This window comes from Salmo trutta, chromosome 8 (assembly GCF_901001165.1).
Source record: "Salmo trutta chromosome 8, fSalTru1.1, whole genome shotgun sequence".
NCBI classification, from domain to species: Eukaryota; Metazoa; Chordata; class Actinopteri; order Salmoniformes; family Salmonidae; genus Salmo; species Salmo trutta.
Window position 1 is genome coordinate 11,441,020 of NC_042964.1, and position 14,985 is coordinate 11,456,004.

Consider the following 14,985-nt stretch of genomic DNA (forward strand, 5'->3'; position numbering starts at 1 on the left):
AACTTTTTTTTGTCGTCACTCCCACACAAATAGCATTAGACATACATAATCCCAAGTGCCTCATTATGCCATTACACCATCCCCTTTTTAAAGCTGTTTAGTGGTGTTTTCTCCATCACTGGTCTAGGGTTTTTTTATGAGGCCCTTTTCATTGCCTTCTGCAGAAGCTGTTTGCGCTGCCTGCCTGCATGCCACTCCTGTCTGCTAGTTGGTGCCTGGGCTGGCTTCAAAGAGCTCCTGTCTCCTGGTGATAATGAATGCAGCGTGTCTGCCTCTCCGTGCCATGGCCCACTGTCAATCTGTTCCCACAATCTCCGTTTACACACCGTTACTGTAAACTCAATGAGCTCTGAGCTCAGCCCTCATAGTCCTCTTTCACTGTGTAGCTACTACTGAGTTTTCCAGTTGCCTTCGGAGTTGTGCTAATTGTGTTTTTGAATGTCTTTTGTTGTATATAATCCTTTAATTATATCAATGTTTTAATGCTCTTTGAATATAGTTTGATTTGTTCACTTCCATGTTTGCTGTTAATGGTCAGTCGCTGAATGTACTCACTTCAACGTCCATCATGGCATGAACTTATAGCAACTCTATGCCCCGCAGGGAGTCACGGGGACACAGTAAATACGGTGAGTTAGAAATGTGACCTAATTCTATCCAATTCAAATGACTGTCTGTCTGACGACTCAACAGTTATGACCAGTCAAGGCCGAGAGTAGGCTAATGCAGACGTACGGTATTAGCTAGAGTTGACTGAAGAATGCAACACACAGACGGAGAAATAAATGAATAACGTAGGTAAACGGAGTCATCAAAACAAAAAAAAGGATCCCTTTCAAAAGTGACCACACTGTGTTATTGCCGGGTCGAAGGGATCCGACTGAAGAGGCATTATTTATGGCTCCTGCCCACCCCTACCCGCTAGCTCTCTCTCCACTCTGTTTGGTCTCCACATAAAAGAGGGTTGCCAGGTGAACAAAGCAATGGTTTGACAGGGCTTTGGCCACCTGTGGTTGACCAAACCGTTCAATCAGCAAGGAGTTGAGTGAGGCTGTAGTCATGCATGTAACTTACAAAAAAACGAATTGGGTTATTAGAGAGAATTGTACCTTATTAGAGTCTAGTGACGGTACCGTTTAATTAGAGAACTGTTATGAACGCAGTATGCAAATATGATTCAAATATGATGTGTAATGTTTAGATATTGGCGTGGTTATAGGCCTTCAGGCTTGTGGCATACAAACAAACTTCTCTACCTGCGCCACTTGTCATACATTCAGTATATTCTTAGTGCCACAGAATACTGTCAAAAAAGTTCCCCTGTTGCTTAGATACAGTAAAGATGAACACACACTGCTTCAATTTCACCATCTCAAGATGATGAGGGGTGAGCTGGTGACATAGGAATTTGAGACAACAGAGATACCTAAGAGAGGTCTCAAAATCTGTCTCAGTGGGAATAACAAGACCATAAAAGATATTTAGATCGACATCAAAACACAAATTCTTCTCTGACTCCCGTGTTGCCATGGGAACATGACTCATCAAAACAACTCACACAGCTTACCTGTAGCAGCTGGAGGCGACTCATGAGAGCTATTTTCACACTGCTTTGTCTGCCAGCACACTGTTAGGCAGTACTAAGCTTTGATTTTCAATAACATTTCACACCAGATGTCTCATAAAACACAGAAGAGACACTCACTCCAAAACTACTGGCTGGAGTGAAGGTTATATGGCTGATAAGACCATTATTCTGTGAGCTGAGGTACTGTGCTGTTCTGATTGTTCAGGCTAGTTAGGGCAGTTTGGGGTAAAATAATGATGCGAAGTACTCTCAAAGGTGAGAAGCAACAGTCAAAGGAGGGTGAACATGTAATGAATATGACAGAATTTCTCACGCCACATATCAGAGAGCCAATGCTGTTCCACAAAATATCTATCTGTCTGAACATTCCAAATGGTTGTGCCCTGTTGAATGTGGCCCAGATCAAAGTCCAATTTTGGGATGGAGTTCCCCTTTAAATATAGAATGCAAGGACCTCATTATTTTTAATGGATTGTTGTTTTCCCATCTTTCTTCAAGTCTTTGTTATGCCATTTGCCTCTTTCAAGGTAGCTATTAAAAATGACAACCCAGTGTCTTGTTCACAGTCAACTGACAAATAAACAAAGGTTAAATACAGTGTCACACATCTATGTATAGGCAGTTTAATGTCAGTATGCTAGACTTGGTAGCTGTTATGAGTTTATTGTTCTAGTGTCTGGGGTTTTAGGTATGTTGGCATACACTGCTCTGTAAGGTAGATCTGCTATAGGCAGGCCATCTGTCCCTGGCTGCTATTTCCTGTAAACAATACACAGAGCTGCCAATCAACATCAATCTACCCCAGGGCCATATATTTATATGCTGAATAAATACATATACAGCCGAGAGTGTGCAAAGCTGTCACCAAGGCAAAGGGTGGCTACTTTGAAGAATGTAAAATATATTTTGATTTGTTTAACACTGTTTTGATAACTACATGATTCCGCATGTGTTATTTCGTAGTTTTGATGTCTTCACTATTATTCTACAATGTAGAAAATAATAAAAATAAAGAAAAACCCTCGAATGAGTAGGTGTGACAACTTTTGACTGGTACTGTATATTTTATGTAAATATATGGCTCTGGCCTAGCCTGTCTATAGCTGCACTCCCATTGGCTACGTTTCTATTACTTTCCACTCAGGTTCGAATGGCATAAGATATACTGTATGTCGAATCAGTGCCTTAGGGTGATGCTGATTGTATGTCAAAAAATGAGATTTTGTTGACTTCCTATAAGTGTATGGCATGCATCCTAACATCAATGTCTAGTATTGAGCTGTCTTTCCAATGCGGACTCTGACAACATTGACGAAGAATTGAGTGATTGGATGATTCCATAATAATCAAGTGAAGTATGACCTTAATTTGCAGAACTATAGGCCTACTTTCAAAGTGTCTCAAAGATCAGACATGGATCCATACGTTATGGTGTCATGTCCCTTGAGGGTGTGGAAAAAATGGCAGGTTTTAGGGTTAAATTACCTTATAACCTTATATCCCTAGCCCTCAGTAATAACTCTATCTCCTCAAACTGGCTCAATACTACATGGGCTGACCTCTGACCCTTTTGATTGGCTATATTATAAAATAAGCAGGACCTCATCTTAGTTTATAGATGTGTGCCCAGAATGGTCCGATAAGACCTTAGACATATATTGGATTCACCTACTGTGCCCTCTGTAATTATTTGGACACTTTTATTATTTGGCTCTATTCTCCAAAAGTTTGGATGTGAAATCAAACAATGACTTTGAGGTTAAAGTGCAGACTGAGCTTCAATTTGAGGGTGTTTTCATCCATATTGGGAAAACCGATTAGAACTTACAGAACTTTTTGTACATAGTCACCCCATTTTAGGGTGCCAAAAGTATTTGGACAAATTCACTTTTTTGTGTACCCGATACGGATGAAAAGGCCCTCAAATTAAAGTTGCCAGTCTGCACTTTAACCTCATTAGTCATTATTTGATTTCAAATCCAAACTTTTGGAGTATAGAGCCAAAATAAGAAAATATGCTTAACTGTCCCAATAATTACACTGTATTTCTAACTGTTTTTATGTTTTTCAAACATTTTCATAATTTTTTATTTAATATTTATTTAACTAGGCAAGTCAGTTAAGAACACATTCTTATTTACAATGACGGCCTACACCGGCCAAACCCGGGAGATGATGGGCAAATTGTGCGCTGCCCTATGGGACTCCCAATCACGGCCAGTTGTGATACAGGATGTAGAAACGTGTCATTTCCCTATTGCCACTAGGAACAGATTGCCACTAGGTAAGGCATGTCACTTTTCTAACAGGCTCTAAAGTGTACTCTGCTCTAAGGGGATGCTCATGCCAACTACACTTGTAAGTTGTATCCGTCTACATAGAGGCAGCTTTTCTTGGAATACATTTTTTGTATACTGTTGATTCTGTAGGTTTTCTTGGAAGCCTGCTGTTCTATAGGGGACTTCCCAAGATAACTTTTCCCTGACCCTAAAAGGGTTCTTCAGCTGTCCCATAGGATAACCCTCTGAAGAACCCTTTTTGGTTCCTGGTAGAATCATTTTGGTTCAGGTAAAAACCTTTTGAGTTCCATGTTGAACCCTTTACACAAAGGGTTCTACATGGAACCCAAAAGAATTCTACCTGGAACCACAAAGGGTTATCTTATGGGACAGTCACGTAACCCTTTTTTATAAGAGTGTACTTCACAAAAGGCTTCTATGTTAAGGTTGCTATGGTATAGGTACACACCAACTGACATCCCAGTTACATTATCAGCCTTCGGGGAATAACGGGGAAATGACGCCACTCCTTTTGGTCATCAGAAGCACTTTAGTTACAAAACAGATAACGTACATTGTCTCACACCTGAATGGAAAGAAAGCCTGAACACCGTGATGCACATTGCAAGCTATATAGAAGTGCAAACTCAATGCATTGAATTGTCTGACAGACACCTCTTCATTTCCCGAGATCCATTTTTAGTTGGTGCCAACTGTGTGAATCCACCTGCTTGCTTATAGTGGACATTACACATCCACTATTGTAAGTGGGGTGATGTCAACCCACTGGACACAGACGTCAATTCCACGTCTATTCCACGTTGGTTCAGCGTAATTTCATTGAAATGGGATGGAAACAACGTTGATTCAGCCAGTGTGTGCCCAGTGGGAAGTGTGCAATCCCCATTAGTCTAGCCTGTCAAACATGTACCGTCTTTAATGGATTTATGCACTTTCACTCTTCAGTAAGTCCTCATAGATCCTGTGAACAAAGAAAGACCAATCAAATTGCAGAGCCCTCCTTTAATGAGGTCACCGTCAGTGTAAACTCAGAGCTGTTGTCTTTAAATAGCAGGGCTAACAAATCCAACTACGTGAACTGTGCAATACCACACACACACACACACACACACACACACACACACACACACACACACACACACACACACACACACACACACACACACACACACACACACACTCCCCCAGGACCCTTCAAATTGTGTCTCATTACTGCTATTGCGGAATTATGTGAGCTATAGTACCTTAACCTCATCGGGGCTGGTGATATTACTAGTCTACAGTAACTAGCGGACTGGTTCAGAACTGGAAATGTTCAAGATTCAGAACTTCATTGCCATACCAACTGAAGTGGTTGGGAATTTGACTTAGTGCAGCTCATAAAAAACAGTACAAAAGATTCATATTCATTTGCAGAGCCTATACATACAATAGAGACAGTACATGGTAATGCATACTGTATTTTATATTTTAACACTACATGGTAATGCATACTGTATTTTATATTTTAACACTACATGGTAATGCATACTGTATTTTATATTTTAACACTACATGGTAATGCATACTGTATTTTATATTTTAACACTACATGGTAATGCATACTGTATTTTATATTTTAACACTACATGGTATTGCATACTGTATTTTATATTTGAACAGTACATTTACCATATTATTGATTGTAATGCTAAGTGCCAGATGGACTCTGTGGGGGCTGGATTTGATTACGCCTTGTGGAATAATAAAAAAAATGAAAAATACAATTGGACTAGAAAAAACCATAGCTATAAGAGACTGTCTGACCTTATTGGACCCCATTGGCTGATGCCGCATATCAGTCTGTTGTCCATTACAGTGCTGCTATTCTGGCGTTTGGAGTTCTGGAATATCAAAGCTGCTAAACTTCACTTTATGTTTGATAAAATATACTGTATTTACATCATTGCGGCTGCCGATGAGGCTTATAGTAGTAAGGTTGCACATCATCATCAGGATGGGTTTTTCAGATCCCCATAGAACATTTACTTCATTATCATCAGTGATGAGTTAATTAGTCTCTGGCATGTAAATGATGCTAGTAGGCTGCTAGGGATGTGCTCTACTTTCCCTCCAGATGAGGTAAGAGTCATCATTTTTATGGTACGCCTCTCTTTGACATGCCCATCTCCAGTGAAATATTACATCATATTATAATGAAGGAATCTAACTATTGTGGCTGCATGGTTTTAAGCAATGAAGTTCATGTGCCTTCTCTTCCAACCATTAATTCCTAATAGGCCACTATTGGTGATATGCATTTTTTTTTTACTACTAAACACGTGAGACATATTTCAGTTGTAACACCCTTACACAATTGCTAAGGGTTAATGAATAATTCATGAGAGTGAACAGATATATTAGCCTGTTTCCTTACGCGCCCCTCCAATGTGCACAGGGTGCCCTTTGGCCACGGGAGACGCGCCAAACTATTGGATATCCCTCATGTAGGCCTATCATTGCGTCATGTGTCGCTTCGCCACTATCGACTTGGGAAAGTGTCATCAATAGATAAGGATGAAGGGAAGTTGTTTCTGTGAATTAAAAATAATAATTATATCTGTGTTCTGATGTGTATGACCTCACAAACACACTCGTAAATGACTAAAATAACGAATGAGTCAATGGAGGAACCAAAATAACTTCCCAATGTTGTAAAACTCCATGGATGACGTTCTATTTTTCCTCACGTGATAGCTAATTGTAATATTAACATTCAAACGACTTTGCACTAGACAGGGCAGGCTCCAAACAGTCATCTTGTTTAGTACGCATGTTCTGCGCACAAAGGCAGTGGCGTGCGTCGCAGTCCCACTTTTGTCATGCTGAGGTAGTCGTAGAAGGGAGCGGAGATACGAAACATTTGCCCATGTGTTACCCAAACGCTCAGTTACACATACCATCAAATTCTGTTACAAATACTTGTGTGTTGTGGGAGTAGAAAACTCCATAAGTTTATAAAGAAACGAAATGGTCTGGCGCTCGAGGGACGCGCGCGGTCTCCCCACTTCAGCACTCTGGACAGCGCTCCAACTTGGAGACGGCGAAACTTGTAGGAGTTCAATTCTGGAATGAGGACCTTGGAGATAAACGACGGTGGAATCATGGTGGATATTAAGTGTATATTTTCTACAGGTGCATGCAAAACGCAAGTGGACTTTTTCAAGTGAGACATGGACTTTGCGGATATTATCTTCACGTTGTTCATTGCTGTGGTCGCAATTGTCTCGTTGTTGTCGAATTTGCTGGTGCTGCTATGTTTTGTCCAGAGCACCGAGATCCGCCGACAGGTACCGGGTATATTCATCATGAACCTGTCTTTTTGCAACATACTTATCACCCTTTTAAACATGCCATCGACATTGGTGGGGATTGTCAGCAACCACCAGCCTTTCGGTGATTGCCTTTGTCATACAGTGAGCTTTCTGGAGACCTTTCTGACTGCGAACACTATGTTGAGTATGGCAGCACTCAGTATAGACCGCTGGATAGCGGTGGTGTTCCCCTTGAGTTACTCCAGTAAAATGCGCTACAAGGACGCAGTGATCATGATGTGCTACTCGTGGCTCCACTCCCTCACGTTTTCCCTCATCGCCCTCCTGTTCTCCTGGGTTGACTATAGCCACATTTACGCCTCGTGCACATTGCATTTGAGCGAGGAGAGCGACCGGATCAAGTTTACAATTTTCACCGTCGTTTTCCACGCCAGTAGTTTCATGCTCTCCCTGCTGATCCTGTGCTTCACATATTTGAAGGTGCTAAAAGTTGCACGCTTCCACTGCAAGAGGATTGACGTTATAACCATGCAGACGCTGTTCTTGCTGGTGGATATTCACCCATCGTACGTATGCTCCTTTACTTAAGAGGTGTGCGATCAATAGCGGTTACAATGGGTAATGTTAGCTTTACATTAGGCTATAGGTTATAGATTCAAACCTGGGGCAACATGCTTACTGTTCGTGTTTATTTAATTAAATTCAACGTAGAATGTTTTGTCATTTATTCTGCTGGACTAATATCAGTTCATTCCTATTTTCAGTGTGAAACAAAGGTGCCTGGTAGAACAAAAGAGAAGGAAACAGAGAGCCACCAAGAAAATCAGCATTTTCATTGGGTCATTCATCATCTGTTTTGCTCCCTATGTTATTACGAGGTAAGTGGGTTTACAGTCAACTGGGACACAGGCAGCTGAACAAACAGGAGGTTCATTCACCTACCTTATTAAACACATTATCAAAGAGGTTACTATAGAGGGTGTGAGATTAACACATCCCCAGGTGAACACACTGATAATAAAACGGGGTTTATAAACAGTAGAGATATAGGCTATCATCGAAGGGTTTACTCTGTTTAATAACTTTGCCACCCAGCAAAATAACAGAAAAATGATCAACAAAATTCAGTTGAAAGGTGAGGCAGGTCTCATGTGAGGTTGAGCAATGCACAAATGAAGCTTTAATTCAACTTCACCCAATGAGTTTTTGTTGTTGCGCCGTTTATGATCTCCATCTGTATCTGATACAGCCTTCATTAAACCATCAATTATCTGTCATGTCATTTCACTGGACTACCGTGTCATTTCCACCAACACACAGCATGACCTAGAGCAGCTGATTCAAATAACCAATTCTTCATCAAGCTTTGATTTATTTGAATCGGCTGTGTAGTCATGGGGCAAAAACCGAGTTTGGAAAAGCTTGGCCTAGAGGGAATATAGTATTGTAGTTTTACATTTGACATTTTAGTTATTTAGCAGACTCTCTTATCCAGAGCGACTTACAGGAACAATGAGGGTTAAGTGCCTTGCTCAAGGGCATATCGGCAGATTTCTCCTAGTCATCTCGGGGATTCAAACCAGCAACCCCCCCACACACACATAATGCAAGCAAAACAGTTTAGTGGCCCACCTCTTGATAATGGAGAGCATTTTGTTTATTTTAGAGTTAATTTTGTGCAATTCTATACATTTTGCCATGGGCTGTAGAGAAAATGTTGCTGTTTTAAAGCAAGTTTGCTGCAATTCTACACATTTTTGCCATGGGGTGGAAATAAATGTTTGCAGTTTTAATATGAGACTGACTAACAAAATCAATGGGGGTCCCCCGGCCGGTAATTTGATAACACATTTAGATAGCTGGCCACTAAACGAACTTAGCAATCAAACAAATGTTAGCTGACATGGGCTAATTGACCGACTATCAGTGACTGACATAACAGGATAACAGCTGATGCACAACCAAATGTAGAAATTGCACCTTGTGTATTCTACTATTCTGAGCCCCCCCCCCAAAATAAAAATGACTTTTTGGGGAAATTGACCTTTCACCCTCTGTGCACCCTCTGGAAATAGTCAGAATGACCTGAAGAAGTGAAAATAGAGGATAAATCCTGGAAATAAGCAGCTCTCACTGCTTCATTGGCATTCCTGCATATACCTATGGGCAAGAATATTGTAGCAATGCTCAGTTTATACATATTTATTTTGAGGAAATATGTTCATACATTATTTCCTAACGTATAAGGCTTGTTGCCAAAGCTGTTTTTCTGTCCCATCCGTAAATCCTCATTTATTCTATTCTACCTTGTAACCTTAGAGCCTCATGGCATTTCATAGAATACCAACTGAATTATCACCAAACACTCTCAAAAGCAAACAGAACAACTGCCTGCAAGATAAATACCATGCTTGAATATTGGATAACTTTTACCCTTTCTAAAAGGCCATTTGCGAATTCTAACTTGACCTCTGCCTTCTCCTCAGGTTGACCGAGCTGCTTCCCTTCGTGGGCATCAACCGCCACTGGGGAATTGTCAGTAAGTGCCTGACATACAGCAAGGCGGCGTCCGACCCCTTTGCCTACTCCCTCCTGCGTCTACAGTACAAGAAGGTCCTGGTTACTGTCGTCAACCGGTTGCTGCGCCGTGACCTGTACCCCTCATCTGGCCACAACAGCTCTCTGGACACGGAGAACGACTACTCTCTCCAGAGGATCAGTTAATGGCAACATTATGGACATAACAAATATACCACAGACAGACAGACCCAAAATAAAGGTTTCCTCATGGAAAGAGGGAGGGAGGTGAGAGAAAGAGATGGGAGAAAAGGGGATTGTAGGAAATAGGAGAGAGAGAAAGAGGTTGTGGGAGGGGAAGAGGTGGATAGAAGGAGACAGCAGGAAAACAGGCGGGGTAGATGGAGGAAGAGAGGGCAAGACGGATAGACTGCGTAGAGAATGATCGCGTTCAGGGACATTTGCTCCAGACGATATTGGTAAACAAGGGAGTCTGATGATCCATGATTCACTGGCAGACACACACACACACGCCCAGAGCCAGAATCAAATGAATCAATGTTATTGAATCAGCCAGGGGTTCGGTTGATTCATAATGGGAGGGATCACTCCACTAGAGACTGAATGCTAGTGGGCTCTTATAACATAACAACCTCTTTATAAAGGAGATGTCATAGCCACATTTACAGACCTTTTGACACCCATATAGAATATAGGAACGAGCTGTTAAGGTTATTAATCTCTCGTGGACAGATGCACGTAACATAAATGGTAGTAGAAGCTGTTGACAGACTGTGTGATGCCATGACTAACGAGGAACTTTCTTCGGGTACGCTGATTTTTCATCACTGACCACTTGGACAAATCACGATTTTTGCAGGTGCTCGCATCGTTCGAATTTCGGAAGGGGAGGGGACATTTTTGGGCCACAGCCTTGCCCGTTACCGTCTGAGAGTTTTCATATAGAGGGGTGGAGACTTTGCTGGTCTCATTAATATATTTTATAACACGTCTCCCCCAGAACTTAATGGAGGATCTGACAAATCTCGCAAGATGTTCTTTCTGGGTGTCCGAGGTTATGTACTGTCAACGGTACAGAGTGGAAGACTGGAAAGCTTAGCTAGGGGCTGACCAGTAGCCATTCGAGCACTGGTGCAGCAATTCATTTCTTGAAGTTTAAATATGTGAACTTTTCAATGAATGCTACTTGCTGTGGCAAATGCTGCCAACTAGATAGCCATGTTATGTAGCCTATGGACTGGGTTTTAGACTACTACTGCAGTTGCTCACAATTTCACATCAATCACTGGATATTGATGCACTTTGTATTTCTCTCAGAGCTACTAGTTATAACAGCCAAATGCCATCATGTTTACTATGATAGGGTGTTGTAACTGAATGTACTGCAGGTATTAAGATCATTTTGACTGAAATGGATTTGTACTATTGTGTATATTGTAATACTTTATTCTGCCAGGTGATTGCTGGAAATGTTTATATGGATATTTATAAAGACCGGATGTTATCTTTATCAAACTATTTTGCACTGTATGAGAAACCATAATATGTATTTGTTTAAATGATCTTCAAATAAAAGAGACGTTCTATAGCAGAAGAATGTTACATTATGTTCAAGTAAGTGCTTTAAAACACGTTATTGTGTTCGTGCCAGAATTCAATATATGAGTGTTTGGCTTTTCAATAGTTGCTTTATCAGAACCTGATTCTTTTTAGATGCACCCAGCACATGTGTATTTCATTCTGCGGGCCTATGCCACTTGCTGTACTTTGGCAGTGTGTGAGTAAAGCTGTTGGTGAAAAATGTGCAATAAAGCTGTCAAATAACAAGCATCCTTTGATATATATATGGCCATATGACAAGACATGTAGAAGCATATCTAATATCTAATGTCAATCTGGGGATTTCATGTTGACAGATTCATCACCAGCTGTTTTGCAGGTGCCAGAGGCTGTTCAATGTTTGTGCCACCACACCTTAAATAATCCAATAGGAATGTCAAGTAGTAGGATATGTAGGGGAGAGTGGGGTAAATTGGGCCATTTCTTTTTTTTTTTTACATTCAGCATCACTCCTTCAAGGGCAATATAGTGTTCTTTCTAACAAAGATATGTACATATATAGTGCCCTCCATTATTATGGGGACAGTAAAGCATTTTTTTCTATACTCCAAAAGTTTGGATTTGAAATCAAACAATGACTATGAGGTTAAAGGTCAGACTGAGCTTTTCATCCATTTCGAGTGATCCGTTTAGAAATGACACTTTTTGTACATAGTCCCCCATTTTACGGGAGCAAAATCATTGGGACAAATTAACTTATATGTGTATTAAAGTAGTCAAAAGTCAAGTATTTAGTACCATATCCATAGCACACAATGACTCCATCAAGCTTGTGACTCTACACAAGCTTGATGGAGTCATTGATGGGGTGGCAGGTAGCCTAGTGGTTAGAGCGTTGGGCCAGTAATCAAAAGGTTGCTAGATCGAATGCCCGAGCTGAAAATCTGTCGTTCTGCCCCTGAACAAGGCAGTTAACCCACTGTTCCTAGGCCGTCATCGTAAATAAGAATTTGTTCTTAACTGACTTGCCTAGTTAAATAAATACACATTTGAATGCATTTGCCCTATGCTTTGGTTGTATATTGTGTCCAATATAAATTAATAGTAAATCATGTATTGTGCCATTTTGGAGTCACTTCTATTGTAAGTAATATAATGTGTTTCTAAACACTTCTACATTAATGTGGATGCTACCATGATTACGGATAATCCTCAATGAATGGTGAATAATGATGAGTGAAAAAAGTTAGACGCACAAATATCATACCCCAAGACATGCTAACCTCTCACCATTCCAATAACGGGGAGATTAGATTTTTTTGGGGAGGTATGATATTTGTACAAGAAGGTCCTGGTTACCGTTGTCAGCCGGCTGCTGCGCCGTGAACTGTACCCCTCATCTGGCCACAACAGCTCTCTGGACACGGAGAACGATTACACTCTCCAGAGGATCAGTTAATGGCAACATTTTGTCCCAATACTTTTGCTCCTCTAAAATGGGGGGATTATTTACAACAAGTTCTGTAATTTCTACACGGTTCACCCGATATGGATGAACTTCAACCTCATAGTCATTGTTTGATTTCAAATCCAAACTTTTTAAGTATAGAGCCAAAAGAAGAAAAATGCTTCACTGTCACAAAATATTACAGAGGGCACTGTATTTCAGGATGTTGTGTATCTCTGGAAATCAGAATTAATGTAAACATTACAGATTTGAAAACATAGCTTGTCCAAAAAAAAGTGGTCTCTTGGCACAACATACCCCGGGTATGGGGTAAGTTAAGCAGCACGACAGGGTAAGTTAGGCAGCGCGACAGGGTAAGTTAGGCAGCGCGACAGGGTAAGTTAGGCAGCGCGACAGGGTAAGTTAAGCAGCGCGACAGGGGAAGTTAAGCAGCGCGACAGGGTAAGTTAAGCAGCGCGACAGGGTAAGTTAAGCAGCGCGACAGGGTAAGTTAAGCAGCGCGACAGGGTAAGTTAAGCAGCGCGACAGGGTAAGTTAAGCAGCGCGACAGGGTAAGTTAAGCAGCGGGACAGGGTAAGCTAAGCAGCCTACACATTTCTTAAAACCATGTCTATCAGAATCGCTTTTTGTCTTTTAATAATTACACATTTTTGTTCCGTTCCACTGTTCCGACCTGCAAAATAAAGTTCTGAACGGGTTCAACTTCAACCCCGAAAACAGAACCGGTTTATATTGTTCCAACTGTTCCTTTTTATTAATTGTTTTGTAATTTTACCCCATTTTTCTCATGATATCCAGTTACGATCTTGTCTCATCGCTGCAACTCCCCAACAGGCTCGGGAGAGGCGAAGGTCGAGTCATGCGTCCTCCGAAACATGACCCACCAAGCTGTGCTGCTTCTTAACACCTGCTTGCTTAACCCGGAAGCCAGCTGCACTAATGTGTCGGAGGAAACACCGTTCAAATGATGACCAAAGTCAGGTTGCAGGCGCCCGGCCAGCCACAAGTAGTGCCTAGAGCGTGATGAGCCAAGTAAAGCCAGCTGGTCAAACCCTCCTTTAACACGGACGACGCTGGGCCAATTGTGCACCGTCCTATGGGACTCCCAATCACAACCTGTTGTGACACAGCCTGGGATCAGACCGCTGCGCCACTCGGGAGGCCCCTAACTGTTCCTTTTTAAACCTCTGAAATATATATATTTTTACATTAGCTCGACATCAAATTACTTCACCAATCAGTTCAAACAGAGCAGCTTGCTATGGAGTGGGCAAGCTATTGTTTACATGCAAGATGCGACTGAAATTTTGCGGGTAGGGAGAGAGTGGATGGAGGAGGAGGCTTGGCCCACATAATTATACCTACGGATGAGTGGCTTCTACGGAGGAACTTTGAATATCTTTGAACTTCCAAGAGTTGGCTTAATGTTGGACCAGAGCTAGCTAGCTAACAAGCTTGTGTGTGTAGAGTAGCACCAGAATGAAAAACACGTCTTGCCTTTTTGTTGTTAACAAATTCAATGTGAAACGTGATACCTACAGTATCCATAACTAACATTGAAACAGTAAATCTATTATTTTCTAATTAAAAATCTATCCCTAATTTCTGAATCATCCTTGTAACGTCAATAGGCTACATTAGCCTAAGCTTCTGAGGACAGGGGCAGGTTGCCTACACACATACCGGCAAAGATTTTCAGCTGGCAGGCAGACACTGGAATAAGTTTCTGAGTGACAGAGTGAGGGCTTTGCATAGGTGCCTTGTGGGACTGAAAAAAATGCCCGGAATGCAAAATAACATTATTAACCGGTTCCCATGCTTTTAAATATAACAGTTCTGTTCCAGAACAGTATAGATAATTTTTATTCCCAGTTCTGATTCTGTTCCTCAAAAAAACATTTTTTTTCTCCCTGAACCGGCTCCAACCCCTGATTAGCCCATACAGCTACAAGGATGCACTTTCATTCTAGGTTTAGGACCTAATATTAAAGCTCATAGAGACCCCAACTGATGTATGCAATCTAAAAAAACTAATTTACTTTGGTTTAAATACAAGCATCATGAAACCTATAACACAATAAATTCATTTGACTTGGTGAAAATCTGTTCTTTGGACCTAACTTTTTCCATGTGGTTTCTTCCTTCACAGACTCCATGAAATAATGACGTCTTCCTGAATATTTGATCAAATGATTAATTTTGTGTATGTTTTCCATT

At 41.1% G+C, this 14,985-nt stretch overlaps 1 protein-coding gene across 1 annotated transcript; it reads left to right on the top strand.

The window, feature by feature from the left end:
- The first annotated feature begins 6,766 nt into the window (after positions 1 to 6,766).
- On the top strand, positions 6,767 to 11,570 carry LOC115198190 (G-protein coupled receptor 26-like). Its single transcript, XM_029759953.1, has 3 exons — positions 6,767 to 7,768; positions 7,967 to 8,080; positions 9,689 to 11,570. Exons 1-3 carry the CDS (start codon positions 7,101 to 7,103, stop codon positions 9,924 to 9,926), a joined length of 1,020 nt encoding a protein of 339 aa, XP_029615813.1. The 5' UTR covers positions 6,767 to 7,100; the 3' UTR covers positions 9,927 to 11,570.
- The last annotated feature ends 3,415 nt before the right edge of the window (positions 11,571 to 14,985 follow it).

Bases quoted from the DNA above. Each gene is read 5' to 3' on its own strand.
- LOC115198190 (XM_029759953.1), top strand. From the start codon at position 7,101: ATGGACTTTGCGGATATTATCTTCACGTTGTTCATTGCTGTGGTCGCA. The intron at 7,769-7,966 runs GTACGTATGCTC...TCCTATTTTCAG, and splicing joins CTGGTGGATATTCACCCATC to TGTGAAACAAAGGTGCCTGG. The intron at 8,081-9,688 runs GTAAGTGGGTTT...CCTTCTCCTCAG, and splicing joins GCTCCCTATGTTATTACGAG to GTTGACCGAGCTGCTTCCCT.